The sequence below is a fragment of the Nesoenas mayeri genome (assembly GCF_963082525.1).
Source record: "Nesoenas mayeri genome assembly, chromosome: 4".
Taxonomy (NCBI): Eukaryota; Metazoa; Chordata; class Aves; order Columbiformes; family Columbidae; genus Nesoenas; species Nesoenas mayeri.
In genome coordinates this window covers 73,544,114-73,562,913 of record NC_137540.1, presented here as the reverse complement: position 1 = coordinate 73,562,913, position 18,800 = coordinate 73,544,114, and the positions used below count along the sequence as shown (strand labels likewise).

General features: G+C 38.4%; 2 protein-coding genes across 4 annotated transcripts in view; one reads left to right on the top strand and one right to left on the bottom strand.

Annotated features, from left to right (window-relative positions):
- The window catches only part of CTNNA2 (catenin alpha 2), a gene marked incomplete at both ends in the record, with an annotated part of 482,028 nt that overhangs the window by 317,526 nt on the left and 145,702 nt on the right, over nt 1-18,800 (top strand). The window lies entirely within an intron of this gene.
- Nucleotides 3,819-5,880, bottom strand: LRRTM1 (leucine rich repeat transmembrane neuronal 1; the record flags this gene model as incomplete). Its single annotated transcript, XM_080343718.1, has 1 exon — nt 3,819-5,880. Exon 1 carries the CDS (start codon nt 5,382-5,384, stop codon nt 3,819-3,821), a length of 1,566 nt encoding a protein of 521 aa, XP_080199844.1. The 5' UTR covers nt 5,385-5,880.

Genomic DNA, 18,800 nt, shown 5'->3' with positions numbered 1-18,800 from the left:
ATTTCTTTGCATTTTACATATTCAGGCCAGAAACAGAATGTGGTACATTAGCATTGATTCTGTGGTTTCATATGACTTTTTAAAGTAGTACAGAAAGGAAAGAAAAAAGACAGAAAGGAAAATAAATCGTCTCTTATATACATTCAAAGCATACACAGCAACAGTTCCTTCATCACTGGGTGCACTGTGAGTGTGTATTGATGTTAGCAGCAAGAGATTGCATATTAGAGATCTATGACACTGGTAGTGTTAACCATCTTCAAAAAAGGTTCTTTTACCTCTCATCCTGCCTTGTATGTTAAAAGACACTTAAATAAAAAGAAAAAAGAATGTTAATTATCTAAGTATAAAAGGGAGATAGTCCTATTAAGTGGAACATTAACAGAATATTCAAAATATTTTCATTCCTTCAGTATTCCCCAAGCATCTCCTGAACAAAAAACTGTCACAGTTAACCCCAAAAGCTTTTTTCTTCTCGTTTTATTTTGGAGCCAGCATAAGGCCATCAAAAGAGAGGGAATGACTGATCTCTGGACAGTTGGAGAGCATGAAATTTGAAGAAAGAGTTAAGGAAAATCTGTCCCTGCAGCAGCTATAAATGCAGTACAAATATAACAACTCTCATATATACCAATGCAAGCAGCCTGGAGCAGGATGAATAACTGGGTTTGCAGTAGCTGGATTGAAATGAAATACTTGCTCCTTTATTCCTTTACAATCCATATATTTTTCACGTAAACTTTCAGAATAGATGTGGTTACCCTGTGGAGCACCTTCCTGCTGTGGAAGAGCAGTGATAATACCTCTGTTTCTACCAGGAGATATCCAGAGGGTATCCAGATCTCCATATATCCTCTGGAGAACATGAGGAGGTTGTCTCTAGAAGATATGAACCTTAGGAAAGATTTCTATGTGAAGATTTGAAAATATATGGTTTCCTGAAGTTTATTAAGTGCTGTGCTCTACATGGTGGATCCATCTATCATCCTGCTAAGGATGGCAAATCATCGGTGGTCATTACTTCTCTTTGGGAGAAATGGCAACAGGCAATAGTGAAATCAGCGTTCACTTAGGAAGTCACTGCACCTTTAAAGAGAAATGCTCTGTTCAGTTTACTTGAGCTGTCAATGCAAGATGCATGAAGCACAGGGGTGAATAAATTCCAGAGACGGAATTGCTCACGTCTTTGCAAATGTAGCTTGAGGTTGCTAACACCAATAAATAGCAGGAATAATTCCAGAGGGGTGCAATCACTAGCGTGTTTAAAATACAACCCACAAATATGCTAAAAATACATAGAAATACAACCATGGGATGATTGTTTGTCGGTATCACTCTTGCATCAAATTTACAGGGACAAAACCAAGACTGCACTATATTCCTTATAGCAACAGGAGGTCACTATAGAAATAATGCTAATACATATATCTTTTACTTTTTCTCTTTTACCATATGCAGACAATGTTTTAACAATCTTGGTTGGTTTTGGAAGCTTCCTGTCAAGTAGCTGTAATCAGTTCTGGTTGCAGTGCTGCATGTTGACCTGAGGAAAATATAATATAATCCTAAATCAGAGAGCCAATTTTTCACAGTTAAATTCCCTTTTGATTTCAGAGAAGGGTTTAACAGGGAAAATATATGTATTTTGGCCCTCAGATAGCATGGCATAATGTATTTTTGCTTAAAATGGGAGCAGGCACCCAAAGAGACACTCTGCCCTCACTGGTGGGTTCATACATGGACACTCAACCCCTCAGATCTCTTGGGAGATTCGGGATGGATCAGGCCCTTCTGGGTCTGAGGCACAGAAATGTACATTAGTTTAAAGAGAGAAAAGTCAAGTTTTAACAGTCGTAGCTTGTTTCAAAGATGTGGGTGAATTTTCAGTGGCTTTAGTAAAAATGCAGTTGATTTTCATGAGATTTTCTATGAAAAAGGTCTTCTCCCAATACAAAATCTCATTGCTTTCACAGGTGACATTATACTCTCACTAAATAAAAAATGTGAATTAAGAAGCTATCACCCTGTTTAATATTAAACAAGGTAAGATATAACAAATAGAGGAAGTTCTGACTCCTAAAAAATAGTGTTAGTCAGAAAAAAAGAGAAGATATTCTTTACATTCAAAATTAATAGATAAACTTTGCTGTGCAGGGAAAAAAATGGGATATTAGGTGCCTATTCTCTGCATTGTAAGTCTGCTGAAGCTTTTAAAGAGTAGGTGGCAAGGTGGCACTTCGATGCTATAAAATCGGAGGAAAAACCTGTATTAAAACATGTTAGATTCCTGAAATTTTCCTCTATTGGTGGTAACCTAAGGATAGAGAAATATTACATAGAAGTGTTAGCCAATTCATTATCGTTAGCATTTTATTAGCGTGTAATTCTGTATGAAGAAAATTTCAAGATGCTCTGCCTGCTGTTACAAAACTACCTCATCTTCATTAGTACGAGAGGGGTTGTTGAAAAGATCAATTGGTAGGTTGTTCACATGCTGCAATGAAAAATCCAAAATACAAGGAAAGGAAGCCTTTATTTAAGGGCAGTCAAATAAAACAGCTGTGTGATTCTACATTATTAAATCACTGCTTATAGCCATCAAATCCATTTATCAGTCTTAAGTAAGGAGGGTTCATGTACTTTCAGCCTCTGCAGAGATTTTGCGAGTTGTTTTGTTAGTGAAGGCTGGTGGTGGAAGTGGGGGACACGAGACAGGCTTTGCTAGCAGTTTACTATAGACCCAGTAACCCAGGATTGAGTAACTCTCTGTCTTACTCTGACAGTGTTACAGCTGAGGTTTTGCTCTTAAAAGATACCCCGGTTTCACCGCTGAGAACAGAACAGCTTTTGCTCTCCTCCATTCACCACAGTGCACAACACAAGGGTTTCCTTGCTTTTAGCAGATCTCAAGCATAAAAGTGGGGAATACTAGTAAAAGCCCTTAAATTTTTATATATACATATATATTTGTCTTTTTATTTTAAAGGAAATTACAATGAGCACATTTTGGCAGTGTTTTGGTTGTTTGAGTTTTGTTATTTGTTGTGTTTTTTTGTTTTTCTAGTGAGACTTTGCAACAACAGTTTTGCTATAAAATACTTTTAGGGCTTACGATGCAGGTTTTTTATGGATCTTACAGCAAATAACAAGTGAGCTGTACTTAAAATACTCAGAAACCCTGTCCCAGGGACATGGTCAAAACTTCAGCCTTTCTGAGGTGCACTGGCTCCTTGGACTGACATCTGATTACAGGTAGCACATTAACAGAAATATAATTCCAGTGTCATGCTTCATATCTCCAGCAACACGATGTAAGTGAATGTGTACTAATTACAATGTGAAGCCATCTGGTTCATTTCAAGCTTTCTATTTTACGTGGCTTCTTTTACTTCTCGACTTTCACTCAGTACGAAGAGGAAAAAAGAGGTTAAACTGTTGCATTTTGTATACAGGGAACAATTCATGTAACATACACCAGGCTGTAAAAACTGTAAATGCTATTTTTTTTTATTTTAAACAGTTTTCTTAGTTTACAAAAGATCAATAATTGGTACCTTTTTACACTCTCAGATTCCTGAATATTGACAGATCTTCAAAGGGAGTATTAGCATATGAAATCTTAAGATTGACTGTCCTGAAGGTTTTTAAGACACCATAAAGCTAAAATGTCGAGTCTTTTAGACAGCCCCTCTTAGCAATTTTGGCAGAGGGGCTTGTCAGAAACCACCAGCAAAGCCCAGCAAACCCCCCCTCCCGGTGCCACTGTCTGCCTGCACGCTGTTATTTGGTTGCACACTGTTTAAATCCCCCAAGGAAAATCACACCTCGCATTCCCTCGCTGGCTGCTGGTGACAGGAACAAGATCCGTACTCATTAATGATCACCAGGGCTCCCTCAATGTGGTTGGGTTTATAATCAACGTAATATTCCTGGGCTGACATGGCAGCCATTTGATGCATGGTCTGTTTTTGCTTCTGCTTTCTGCGCTGTGTTACAAAGCACTGTCTTAGTTGTCTTAAGCTGGCTGGAAAGCACTTCCAGGAGACGTACAACACTAAAACCACGATAAGGAAGGAAAAAATCAGTGCCATGGTCCCCGTCACCACTTTGTGGATCTGAACGGCGTTCTCCGAGTTCTCGCCGGGCATGGTCACGGTGATGCCGTACGTCGTTTGGTCCTCGTCGCCGTCCTGCACGTCGTACGTGGCGGTGGCAGAGCCGTAGCTAAACGTTTGGTCGCTGTTGTTGGTTACCGGGGAGAGGGTGTTAACGCTCGTGGGGTCTGCCTCGTCTTCGCACAAGTGAAAAGCATACACGGCGTCCAAAACATCCTCACCCTGCGCGTAGTCAGGGGTGGCACAGAGCAGGTTGCTGTCGTAGCGCCCCTTGAAGTTGCTCAGCCAAGAGGCCAGGGCGCAAACGTTGCGGCTGCAATCCCAGGAGTTTGCAGAAAGGCTGATGCTAGTGAGGGACTTCCAGGAGTCGAGCACCCGGGAGTCGATGTAGGTCAACCGGTTGGAATCCAGCTGCAGGGATTTGAGGTGAGGTACGCTCTCGAAAACATGAGGTTCGATGTATTCGATTTCGTTGCCGGAGAGGTCCATTCTTTCAAGTTGCCATATCCAGTCCAAAGTGTTTACTACAATGGTAACTTTATTCCTTCGCAACCAGAGGGAGTGCAGGGAGATGAGCCTGGGAAAATGAGCTAAATTCACCTTCACCAAGTCATTGTGCTCGAGGTGCAGCTCAGTGAGTTTGAACAAGCCTGCAAAAGAGTTTCGAGCCAGGCTCTTTAACTGATTGTATCCTATGTCTAGAAACTTCAGGCTGCGGCAGTCCTGAAAAATTCTCACTGGCACAAACTTGATGGCGTTGGACCGCATGTGCAAAGTTGTCAGTTTTCTCAGCCCATGGAACAGGTCGGGCTCCAAAGCCTGTAGGTTGTTGTATGATAAATCCACACTGCGCAAGTTTGGCATGGGTCGGAAAGTGGTGTTGGGCAGTTGGGTGATTTTGTTGGAACTCAGGGTGAGCTCTTTAACTCGCCGCAATTTTTGAAAGGCATTCCCCTCCACTGAGCAAATGTGATTGTGATCCAGATAGAGCCACGTGAGCTGCATTAACCCTGTGAACTGTCCATCATGCAGCTCTGAAAGGCTGTTGTACCGCAGAGACAAGCCCATCATGCCCGACAGGTTGCGAGGCATCTCTGTGAGATTCAGTGATTCACAGTACAAAAGCCTGCCCTCACACCGACAGAGCTGTGGACACCCACTATTCACGGCTGGAAGCATTTTAGAAAAGATACCCAGCGTACACAAAATCAACCCCGGGGGCTTCCTCAGCAGCCAGTTTAAACAGAGACCAATAAGAAGGAAATCCATTAGCAAGAATATTTCCAAATATGCTTGAGAATGTCCATTGAATCTTTTCAAATTCTACATCATATTTTATTTAAGGAAAAAGAAAATAAATGAAAAAAAAAAAAGGCAGAAAACCAAAGCAAAACAGCAAACAGAACAAACACAGAGGCAAATATTTCACTTTACAACATGCAGAGCTGTGCAGCATTAAAGTTCACAGACATTCAAAGGTAAAATGATAGTGATTTTGTTCATGTTAAATGCTGCAGCAAAGGAAAAAAAAAATCTTTCTTCATGAAAGAATTTAATTAAAAAGTGTCTTACCCACCCTTTTCCAGAGAGTGACAACCTCCATTCAGTTGCTTCCTTTGTGTTTGGACTAATTATATGCAGAGCTAAAAAAGACCCCTCTGTGCTACAAATTCAGTCCCTTTCAATTTTGTGCAGGGCTGGCAAGCTCACAATGTCTCACTTCGCTTCTGCTCAAAGAGCGAAAGGCTTGTCCAGCTTAGCTTTTGAGCTGACTCCTAGGACCTGCAAGTTTCAGAACTATGTACATGAGCTTGATCTTCTCCTTCTCTCTCTGTCCTTTTTCTCTGCGGTTAACACTGTGGCGTGAAAAAAACTCCAAACTCTTTACTAACGCCTCCACAGGATTTGGCAATCTCTTTAATGTCCGTCATTTGCAACGACCATTGACCGGCACAACCTTTGCTCCGTAGAGAGGTTACCGTTCAGTCACTGACCGGCTAAGGGTAGCTTTATTTCCCATTCTTTGTTCGCTTTGCTTGTTAGGTGATGCTTAGAGCAGAGAGAGACAGCAAGAATCCCTTCCCTTCAGCTGAGCAGTGTGTTGCTAGAGCATGCAGAGGCACCTAGTGTTCACTGAGTGTCGTAAGCTGCTCATGGTTGTACGCCTGCACTCCGCATCTCAGACATGGGCAGATTGAAAAGGGGTTGGGCATAGAAAAGGGGAAAAAAAAAAAAAGAGAGAGAGAGAAACCCAACATTCGAGCGAATCCAGGAAAGTAATATATGCTCTTTGATGAAATGGAAAATACTTTAAGCCTATCTCGCCATTTCTCAAGCAGGCACGCACACACAGCCGCACAAATCATCAAGAGCGAGGCAGTGCTAAGTAGGAAGCTTGAGAATTAGGATTTTTTTATTTGGTTTTTGCTTTTGTTTAAAGTCTGAATTTATAAGCTATTAGCCGGGAGAGGGAGATACTTGATTTCCTGGTTTGCGAAGGAATATATAAACCAATATCTCCGGATTGCTTTTTCTCGCTAATTCTGATGAGGAGATTTGCCTTTTGGAGTCTTGGGGTGGGGGAGTGGGGGGGAATGTGGTTTTATTCTGACATTGTCTAAATAGAGCATGATTTGAAATTCTGTGCGTTCTTTCTCATAGAAATGCAGCCAGAGCTCTGCAAATAGGAATGTCTGGTTTCATATAAGCTTTAATTACATTTGGTCTTTTTCCATCCTGCATATTTTGTGTGTGTTCAGCACATGCCTTTCCTAAAGGCTTTTTTTCTTTGCAGTGTGCACTACGGCACACAAAAGTATAATTTTTTGCAGCATAAAGATTACCGTGCTTTTGCAATAAGATCAATGTATAGGTTACTCTGACCATGTCGGCAGCATGCGAAGAAGGGGTTTAAAACCCAATTAGTTAATAAGTTCTGCAGATTGTGCTAGTTTTTGTTCTGTGCACCAAAAAAGAATCCTTGCCTAGTAATTTGCAGTCCCCATTATCTATGGGAAATGCATCAACAATGAGATCTCTCTGTAATATTTACTGACTGGAAAATATACGATACTTCTGTCAGGAAAACGCTGGCCATCTTTTGCTATTATGAGATAGAGTCTGAAGCCTGTGTGCTGGTGAACGCGATCAGAACCGACAGCTCACAATTCTGCATGAATTCTCAGTGAAGAAGTTTCACATGGAAATCCAAGTAACGCCAAAGATTGTGCTAATTTTAAAGCAGCCTCGGTTGTGAAATGCTGGAGGAAGGGCAAAACCGTTCTGTTTGCTTTCTCTTTCACAACTGTATTAATTTGAAAAAGATCTTCTTTTTGAAGTATCTGTTGCAGAGCTGGTGGTTGTGTTTGCGTGCGGCTGGGTGCTGGGACTGCGTGCTGGTAGACATCAAGGAATGCAGTAATCTGATGCAGTAAAAGTTGTTTTACAGGAGTCGTGGAAAACTGAAGCTCTCGTGCATAAAAATGCATGAAGGAGATTCATTACATATGTATCTACCAAAAAGAAAAGTCTTCAATAAATGACCAATACAAACCACTTTGTGATTTCAGAACCTGGGAATCAATGTGCTTTTATGCTCCGAATTCAGTTTATTTACAGTTTGCTGCTATTCATAGCCCTTGCATTTCAGTGGTCTCTAAGCAAAAATGTGATGTTTTAATAGTGTATGAAACTCTTCTATGTTTTAGCATTTGGACAGGAAAGCTGAACGTGTTTTTCCTCTCCCAGGATCATGCAGGTTTATTCAAAGCAGGCTGTTTATGCAACAGTCCACTGATTGCAGAACACCTTCATTCTTTTTCTCAGTACACAAAAGTAGGAGCTAAAGCAATGACTGAACCAAAGGAAAGAGCATTGATGCAGGAGAAAAGACTAAAAAGATGTTGTCCAAGAATATATTCCAGGTTACATTCTGAATATTTTGATGCAAGTAGCAGGAAAAAAAAAACTAGAAAGATGACCTGAACTTTACAGATACCAAAAAAAGGTTGAAAGCAGTAAGGTTGTGTCCCTTAAAAGACAGCTACCCTATGAGCCTTCATGGGGTAGGGCTTAATGCCTTCTCTCATATAACAATTTGGGGAGAGATCTGCAACAGTACCCCTCAAAATGTCAACTATATCTTTCTTCAAGGAAAGCTGACGTTTTCTGCAAATCAGATGACAATAATGATCACTTGGTTACCATCTAAATGCTATGTATGAAGTGAAGAATTCTTCTAGAGGAGATGAAGCTCATTGATACATCACTGTGAAGAGCTGAATACTTTTATTTTTGTTTCACTCGTTCTTCCAGTCACCTGGGATACAGCCTGGATCCCAACCAATCTGCCTATTCCTACACTGGCATATAATCTATTATCATTTGTTTCCAGAGGTAGAAATTAGAGCAGACAGTAGCAAACCTATATAGCATCAGCTGCAAGACTGACAATGGGAATTAGAGATCCAGAATTAATGGCCCTAAGCACATTATCTTACAGCTCTGTCAGAGTTCTATTGCATGAGAGACTTTGCTCTTATTAGTCCAAAATTTGTTTGTAAAAAAGAATCCAGGTAGTCTTAAAATAAGAGACCTCATTGTATGTTTGGGGCAGTGATGCTGAGGCAGAACAGTGATTGAATTCAAGAACTGTGGCACATGGATCTGAAAAGACAAACTTGGGTGAATAAACAGCGTAGCCCTGAAGTATCTTTTGTAAATTTGTTTTTCTTCTGTATTTTTGAAGTGTACTTTTTTTGGCCATAAAACTAGGAATCTAATTTGAAGATGATTGTAATGCAAAGGGCTTAATTTCCACTGTCTGAGCTGTTATCACAGCCAAACTGTTAAGTTTACACATTTTCTGAAGTTTCAAAGCCTCTGGCAAATCTCTATAAATTAGCGGATTTAAATTAGCTTTATTAAATGTGCTATTATAAAACATTTTAAGAAGTGCAAACTAAGTTTATATGTGTTTAAGGGGGATTGATTAAATCAACATAAAGTAGGTTACAGAAGACAACCTGAGTAAAGTTTTAGGAAGTTTAGATGGGGAGCTATTTCTTGGAGTCTAATTCACTGGCATCACCCTGCAGTGATTGTCAAAACTGTTCAGGTTGAAGAAGGAAAACATTTTTCAATGTATTTAGCCTGCATATTTTTAATATTGTATCCAGATTAATGTCATATACCATTTAACTAGCCTCAGAATCATTTCATACTTACTAATTTCACACATTCCATGGCACTACAGTTTGTGCTTGGATATTTAACCTGCCTGAGTTTGCAATACAGTACAGATGGAGTTGGAACAGAGTGAATAACATCAGAATCTGTCCACTAATATCTAGCTATGCATTTATACATCTTTTAATAAATTAACCAAGAAAATAAGGAAAGAAAAAAATCAGTATATTAAATGCTGAGTATACTTCTTCCTTCTGGTATTTTCTGAGTGGTTTCTATCAGCATAATAAAAAGTGGTACTTCTGGTGGTGATTTTAATTTCCTTTCATGAATGGACAGACTCAAACCTTGATCTTACATGGTAGTCTTTAATTTTCAAGTGCACTGAACCATGGCCTTTTCTATAAAGGAAACATTTAAAAACAGAAAAGGGAAGAAGAAAAAAACTGTGACTCCAAGTTAAAGCAAATTAAATCTGTTATTTCTCGGGTATTTATATCTTGGTCATCCCTGGCATTTGACTGGATGTCCTTTCTGTATAGAATTTAGGGTTTCTGCTGATAAGAAGTCCATCATCTATAGAGCATACATCTTTCAGTATATATAAAAATGCACTATATTAATCATGTTTTTGACCAAAATACCCCTGGTGATTCAAGATGTCAGAGTAATAATGATAACTAGCATGAAATTCTAGCAATGCAAAACAGATACTTTGGATTTCTTACTACCTTTAAATAATAGATATTCTTATGTAAAACACCTTATTGTTTTTGACAATGTGAGAAACACTTTTCCATCTCATTACAGTCACTCCATTCTCGTCATCAGCCACATTCAATAGCAGGTCATCCTGTATAGCTCTATAAAGACCTGTGTTCAGAACTGTCAATGCAGTGCAGAAATGTCAATTTTTAGGAAAATATATAATTAGAAGTGTCTCTCTCCTCTGTTCATTACTTGTAGACTACTTGAATAAGCTAAAGAGTTACTGACTCTCTTAAGTAGCTGTGAAATTGCCTATGGATTTCTGGATGTGCTGTCAAAACTCTCACTGGTGGTTTTGGTTGTGGATGTCCAGGTATAAGGGAAAAATGACGACAAATGAAAACTCTCCTTTTGTGGTTAATAAACACGTTGCTGAAGATCACGTAGCGTCCAGGTTAAGCAAAGACTGGTGTGTTACCGTCAAGTTACTGGGTTGTTGGAACTCCTGGTTTATAGAGAAAGTGGAAATTGAAACCTTGCTTTTCAATTAACTCTTGCTAATTTACATCTCTAAAAATGTCTTGGGAGGTCTTGGAGGAAGCATGTGTCGAGTGTAATGATTAGTAATTGTAAAGGTGTTAGTTAGTCATATTTAATTGGAAATCAATTAGTTCCACCTTCAGAAATGCTAAGCTAGACACTCCAGAAAGGTTCATATCAAGACCTTCCCCAGCATTTCTGGAAGTGTCAGAGAATGAACTGTAACTGATTTCCAATTAGCTTAAGAGCAAAGAGGACCACAGCTTGTCCATACACTTGAATACATCTACTTTGCCCTCTTCTACTGTTGAGAGGTTATCTGCAAGGATTATTTTTTAATAAACTGTAATGCTAAACGGTCTTATTTGTGTTTTATGAGTCCTTTTTATGGAAATGATTCTGTTCTTCCGTGGATGTAGCTAATCCAAGATGACTGTTGATGTCATTGCATCTCATGATGGTTGGTTGGTTGGTTGATCGATTTTGGTGTTTACTCAAATTCATCAAACCTGTGAGAGATTGGATGATGATGATGGAACCATGAATACACTACAAAGTGATAGAAGAGGAGACCTGGTTCAAACTCTGAAAAATCTGCCCTGTAGCCATATCGATTATGGCCCTAAACCCATCATGTGTCCATGACTTACTGGAATTTTGTGTCCATCTCTGGGAGAAATTTTGTTGGTCAGCAAGGTAGCAAATCCCACCTAGGGATGCAGGCATAACCATGCAACAAACTCCTGCTCGAGAAATAATTCGTGTTATGTTAGTATAACCTTCCTGATGCAAACCAGTTCACTCTTTTTATCAACAGCATCACTTTGGTGCAGTAAACACCTCTCAGACTTTCACGTAGCAGAAAGTAGAGCAAATTTATGAAATCAGTTATAAAAAGCTAGGATGAACAAGTTAAAAACTGTTCCTGGCTGTCTCCTGGAAAGTTCTTACAAATGGATGAAATGCTTTTGGAAACTTTTCCCAGAGTAGGAAAACTGTACTTCTCAGTATTAGACAATCTGTCGCCCTTAATCTGTTTCTTTTGCTTCCTTCCAATTTTCAAGCACAGTCAGAAAAGATGACAAACCTTATGCTGGCTTTTGTAGGTACATTATTTAAAGAAAAAAGGTCAATGATAAATTTGGTGCTAAGCTAGTATTTTGAAATCGAATAAAGACTTTTCTTGAACTCTCTTCCATCACAGAGGGTACCATTTGAATTGACTCCAGAGGGAGTTTTACGGTTAAACTTCACTTTTGGACAATATTATCTGGAAATTGTATCATCTGATATACTCTTAGATCTGATTCCTGGAATTGCTGAAGACCTGAACAGTATGAACAGGATTGTGTAGTCATGGAAATAGATGTTGGACTGTAGCAGAGTGCCTATAGCAAAGAGGCAACTGGATCTTGGGCACACTGTTATTCTCGGTTATATGTGCTTCTTGGTATATTTTGGCAAATAGAGAAGAGAGGACTTCTATGTTTCCATCCTTCTGCTCCAACAATATCCATAATCTAAAGGGAAAACTCAGCATAAAATTGGTGGAAATGATGGTTGTTTGTGTATGGTGTCTTAAGGGGAGTTTAGCAGGAATCTGAACGATTAGCTCACCCACAGAAGCAATAGTGCAGAAACCAGGTTGAAGACTTACATTTCAGATAGAAGCCATTGTGATTTTCTGCAAACTTGAAGAAGAGGTTTTGTTGACTACCTGAAATATTTATGGCTTCATTACGTATTATTTGCAACTGATGTAATGTCTAAGAGAAATAATCATGGGTCAGGAGTCTCGGGAGGACATATTTAAAGGCATAACAAAAGATAGTCATGTCTTCTAAAATAAGAGAATAACCTAACCTTTTCCCTAAAAAACAACTTAAAAATATTGAGGCAATACTGAAGATGTTCATATGATGGGGGTGGTTTGTGTGTGGTGTATGTGTAATCTCAGAAACCCAGCTTTGCAAAACAGCTAATTCAATTTTGTGAGCTCCAATGGCAATATTTGAAATGTGCCTCCCTGGCTCTTGTTTGGTTTTGTTTCAATGTATTTATGTGTCTGCGCTAAAGACTTTTTGTATCTTATAAGGAAGAAACATACAATGTAATCAAAACTTTCTGTTGTCGCTTTACTCTCAATAAATGTAGAGAGAGGTGTAGTAAATTCTAATAGCGTATCCAAAGATCCTGAATTTACCTGCAATTATATACAAAGCATACAAGAACCACATTCTCGACATACATAGAATAATAGGAATGTAAATTGCCTTCAAATTTTATAAGGTTTTTAAAGGTGAAACAGCAGATTTGGGGGGCAAATAGTAACAAATCTGTAGTGCTTACTTCAGATATGTGTCAGAATCATATTTCCTCTCCTACTGCTGTAGTTTTGAAACTTCAATATCAATATAAATTGAAGAGCTTATTGTTTCTTAAGACTCAATTTTTATTTTAAATGGGTGAAAACATGCATAATCAACTTGAAAAGACAGGAAAAAATCTGCCTGTTTTTCAAGACATAGGACATTTTACTGTGTGTTTTGAATTCTAGAGACCATTTTTAAAGAACACTTGGCTTACTTCTGCTCTTTTTTTGTAGTGCAAATTAATTATAATTTGACAAGAGAGTGCTTGATTTTCTTCTTCAGATTTGGTGTGGAGCCAAGCTTTATTAGTTAGAGCCTCTAAATCAAAATCAAAGGTCAGTATCTGTGAAATGCCCGTGGCTCAAGATATATTGTAGTTCTTTGCCCATTATTCGGAGATTTTTGTCTGTGCAAAGGTGTTTATGTATTTAAGCGGATGCTGTATGGCTGCAGAAAGAAACAAAACAAACCATTTTTCATTATTATATTTTTAAAGCAGTCCTAAAGATGTGGGAAATCATTGGCATGAAACTCCTGAACTCTGCACTTCTTTGGTGTGGTCTATAAATGCTGACTTGAGGGTTCATGTCCCACTGTACCTTGTACCCAGTCATTCCCCTTCTCCCCCCAGCCCTATGGATGATGAGCAGAAAAGCTGCTCGCAAATGTCCCCCAGCATCATCCTTCAGCCCCCAGAATCTGTACTGGATCCACCCTGTAGGTTGCTCAATGGGGCTCATTTGGGGAATCAGCTCGTAGGGGACAAAAGGTAATTAAGCAGCTACGATAACGATTGCCAAATATTGCAAGAGAGATCAGAAAGGGTGTGAGAATAGCAAATGGGCATCGTTTATGCACTTAAACAACTGGATCTCACAGTGTCTGAGCAGAGAGACATAAAGATATTGAGCCTTAAAAAACAACAGCAAAAAAAAAATCCTAGAAGCAGTACTATGTGTCCTGTTCACTTCGCTTCTTCTAATTCTATATAATTTTTTGGTATCTTCTATGCCTTTGTTCTTCCTATATCTAGGGTTCTTGTGGTTGGTTGGTTGGTTTTGGTTTTCTGCTTCCATCTCTTAATTTTAGGGATTGTCTCTTCCTATGTCCCTGTGTAATGCCCAGCATGGGCTACCTTTCACTATGTCCTAATGAATATAAAATAATCAACAGAGCTTGGATATTCAGGTCAATTGTTGGACAAGAATGGACCATGCACTGATAGAAGAAGCCACTTCTGGCTGTTTTCATGGCCATGAGGGCCACCAAGGCAACAAGCATCAGAAGACACTGAAGATGTAGTGGGAAGAAGCTTCCCTGGTGCAGATGAAGTTAGAAGTTAATTCTGCCCAAAGAAAATCACGTTTACAGTAGTTATAAAAACATTTATTGGGAAAATGAAACAAAACAACCCAAACAAACAAACAAACAAAAATATGAAAAAAACATTAAAAAAACCTTTGATAGATGATGTTTTTTCTTGGGCCATGGAGCCTGTTGGATGCATCTGCAGGACTGCAAAGTAATGTTGACCTTGGGATACTTCCCTGAAATACATTCAGCTCTGAGGCTTTTGAGATGCGCTCTCTGACTTTCTGGATTTGCTGGCACCAATCTATCCATTAAATACTGATTAGATTTAAGGAATGCAAGAGACCAAATAATGCTATCATCTGTTCCCTACTTATCTTAATAATATTGCCAGTAATATTCCAATCTATCAATTCTAGGATATTCTATATCTAACACAGTGCATGAAAAATAGGGACAGCATGGTTTTTTTTGTTGCAGAAGCAGAACAAAACCAGTTTATTTATTGATTGGATCTTGCAATATTGCCTAGAGATGAGGGTAAAAAGAGAATTAGCTACTTTCAAGGACTGTTAGAGAAATACATCATTTCTCATAATGTTTGATGAATTGCTTACACTAGTTGTTTTACTTAAAACTGCAATTAAAGATCGCCCTCTAGTCAAAAGAAAAATGTGATAAAAATGTGACTTGAAACTGGGTAGAAAATTTTCTAAAGCCCTTTGGGATTAATTCCAGTAATTATTCAATCTGACATTTTCTAGAGAAATAACCCTTTATGTATGAACTCCATTAATCATAATGACATAGTTCACATGTCAAATACTTCTGACCAGTCACTTCATCCACTACATTTAGTGAGAGACTAATAAGCATCCTCACTAAATTTGAGACAATATTAAACTATTTCCAAAAAATCCCAGTGTGTGTATGTCGTTTTTAACTGGGTTTTTGTCTTGTGAGGTGGGACATGTTGTGCTCATGTCTACAAACATACTGAATTTCTAGGCTGTACCTGTCACCAACATCATGTCTCCTGCTAATTTTGTCTTATTTAATTCATATCACTTTAAGGACTTTTTCACCTTTGTGTTCTCCTCTGAACTTCCCTGGAGAGATCTGGTTTGTCTGTCCTGTTGTAAATACTTATTTTATTCATTTGCTTATGTGAATAATTGGTCTTTTGCAAGATTCCTATGTAAGAAATAAAAACTCTGCTTTAGATCATCTAGAAACATAAAAGTGAATGCTCTTTTTTTTTTTCCTTGCATATGAACTTATTACACATTATAACATCTGCACAGTGAATATTGAGTAACTTTCTTTGATGATAAGCAGCTCTCAGAAGATTTTTGTCATATTTGTCAGTGTTCCATCAGCTGGATATATTCCATAGTGATATCTTGTGTTAAAAAGTGGTGGTTTAAAAATGCAGGGATTAGGCGCTCCTATTTGATGAATTTACCATTATTTTCAGATTCTGATATTGTTTTTCACTTTTGAAGCTCCAAAACGGGAACTATGTGTATTCTGATGAGAAGCGATAAATATAATCTTTGGCTGAATGTGGGTAAAAGGTGTAAGCAAATGAGATTTGTTTTAACACAGCCTCCTCGTGCATCTTCCGACTTCTCAAAAGCTAAGAGTGGAGAACAACTCCTTTTCTTTGGAGATTTCATATATATTTGTATCTTACTTATGGAGCAATAGACGATATACTTAGACTGTTATTGTGACTAATGCTTTCGGTTCAGGATTTTTGCATGTCACTTGTCATTCTTTGCACACTCCAGTAGATGGCAACTCCAGTCTTCCTGACATTTCATCTCCATTCCAACTAGAAACATTTTCTAGACTCTCCCCCCACATTTCATCTATATAACTAGTGAAGAGTTTCACAGAAACGTGATTCAATTTTACTTTTCTTGAATTCACTACATAGTATTTGATTTGAACTGAAATGGCACCAAAAAGGAAAAAAAATATAACAAAATAGTCCTGTAAGCACCAATTGTCCCGGATCATAAAACACACATTGATTCCCCTGTAACTTTTAAAAATATTCCAGGAGTTTTCATAAAAAGGATTAGTACCCAAAACTTCTTTTTATGTGAAATAAATGAATGGGTTGGCTGCAAATACAGCATACTGGCTTTAAGTTTGATGGGCTGACTGTAAAGCGTGTAGTCCATGCCTCCCCATCATTAATGTTAACGCATTTATTTTTGCTATGTGTGGTAAACACGTTTAAAATTCTATGTCTTGGTGAAGTTGATAATGATGTATCTAGATGTGGCTTATCTTGGGTGAGGGCAAGAGCAGGACCAGGGGTTTACTGCATCCTATTAGATATGAAAATGTTTTCAGATTGCCCCTCTTGCTCAAAGCGCTGCTATATCCAGCCTGTCTTATTCTCGCTTTTATTCCAACCCATCAATTGTATTAGCAAAGCATCAATGCAGAAGAGTCTACTTCTCCGTTTTCCTCTGCTGACTTTCACAACTTAAACAGTTGCCTGTAGAATTTGAAGACATAAAACAAAGCGTCTCTCTGTGAGTGAATGCCAGACACCAACAACAGGCACAAAAGATTGTGATTGCTCTGCCTGGGATGGAGACTAATGATCATAACAGCCACACAAAAGATTCTTTCTCTCTCTGTATCAAGACTGTAGTTTAATTTTAAAATCACTTCCACTATGTTTAGCAAAGTTCTATTTTGTGGTTGGTGGTTAAAAAGAGGCAGTGCGAGGCATAGCTATTTTTTATCATTTTTTCTTTAATAAATACAGATCTAACTTCAGAAGAATATATACTGCTTATCAGGTTTTGTTGTTTACCTACTTCGTCCTTAGAGAATTTTCAGTAATTATGTAAGAAACTTTCAAGCCGCCACAGTCTGTAGCATCAATGATGTTATTTGCTTATGGTCATGGATAAAAACATTTATTGTTCTAAGTAAAAGTCCTAAAGCAGAGTGATGTTTAAGGCCAGATTTAGATATTCACATTTTCACTGATTTAGTAAAAACCTTGTGTTTCAACCCAGACTTGATTACTCTGTGGACATTTTTACTCCACAGAAACAGTAGTAAAATAAATTATGCTTATATAGGACAAGCAGAATATTGGTCCATTTAAGCCTGACTGATTTTTATGTAACAAATTAGTGAGCAAGGTAATTAAATCTCTTTTGGATGCCTGTTTCATCACTGGAAAGAATCCCAAGAACCTCAGAAAACTGGCTTTCGGGTTATATACAGGTCCTGGGTCTACTGCAGCTAAGTGGCTTGTTTCTCATTATTGCATTTAGTGCTACAGAAACTACTCCACCAGAGTCTTTATTAAAACTTGCTTAAGGCTAGCATTTTCCCTTGGGTCAATAATGACTTTAGAGGAATGGATGTAGAAGCTGAATTTGTTCTAGCTACTGGAATGAATTATGTCTCACTGGGGCCCTCAGGCTAGTATTTCAAATTCGCCACCAGGCACTTTGTCAAAAATTGTATTCCAGTATTGAAAAGACCTTGTGCTCCTATTAGTAAATGAAGAGCATACATTTAAAGATCTTCCCCCACACACAAACTATATGACTATACATTTTGCTCCACTAAGAACCCATTGAAGTGCCACACGAATCAGTGAAGAATGAGGTTTACAAATGTATCCTGAAGACCTCACACGTCAGGGAGGAGGTTGTCAGCTATTTCCAATTAAACCATGGAGAAAAAGCAAAGCATCAAGCTAACTTCCATGGTGTTCCTACTGGTAAAAGCCATCAAAATCCTACAGCTCATATTCCTGGTGTGAGTATCATATTTATGAGAGGGGCAGTGTGGAAATACCATTTCATCATACAAGTCCTTGTTCACAAGTAATCCAGTCAAGATCAGCATTGCTTCTACTTTTACAATGTCACAGAATCATAGAACCATAAGATAGTTTGGGTGGGAAAGGACCTTCCCAACTCCCCCAGTGCCCCCCCTGCCATGAGCAGGGACATCTTCACCAGCTCAGGTTGCTCAGAGCCCCGTCCAGCCTGGCCTGGGATGTCTCCAGGGATGGTTCATCCAGCACCTCTCTGGCCAACCTGGGCCAGTGTTTCACAGCTGTCATCATAACAAAAAAAATTACTCCTTAAAATTTCTATTCTACTCATATGAGTAGAGCAAGTATTTCTGAAATGTGGTTCCTCAACAAGTGAAAACAACTGGGGTTTTTTTTCTGAGGATTGTTCTGTTTCTTTTTTTCTAGTTTGGAAAATCTGCTCATGTTCATCATAAGATAAAATATTGACTTAGGAAAGACCTTGAATTTATGATCCCAAAATCAAATTGCTAGATTTCCCATTACTGGTCTGGCTTTTAAAAATGATCATGTGAAGTTTACAAAATATAGAAGTATAGAAGCATTTGTTCTTTTTCAGTGTTTTTACAGTCTGAAGTTTCTGTTGAAATGCAGAGATGTTTGATATTAAAAAGAGATTGGTAATGGATAACAGGCAGACAGGTGTTCATCTTTCCTTTGTGCTTATCAAAGTCTTCCAGTGCATTACTTGAACAGCTCACA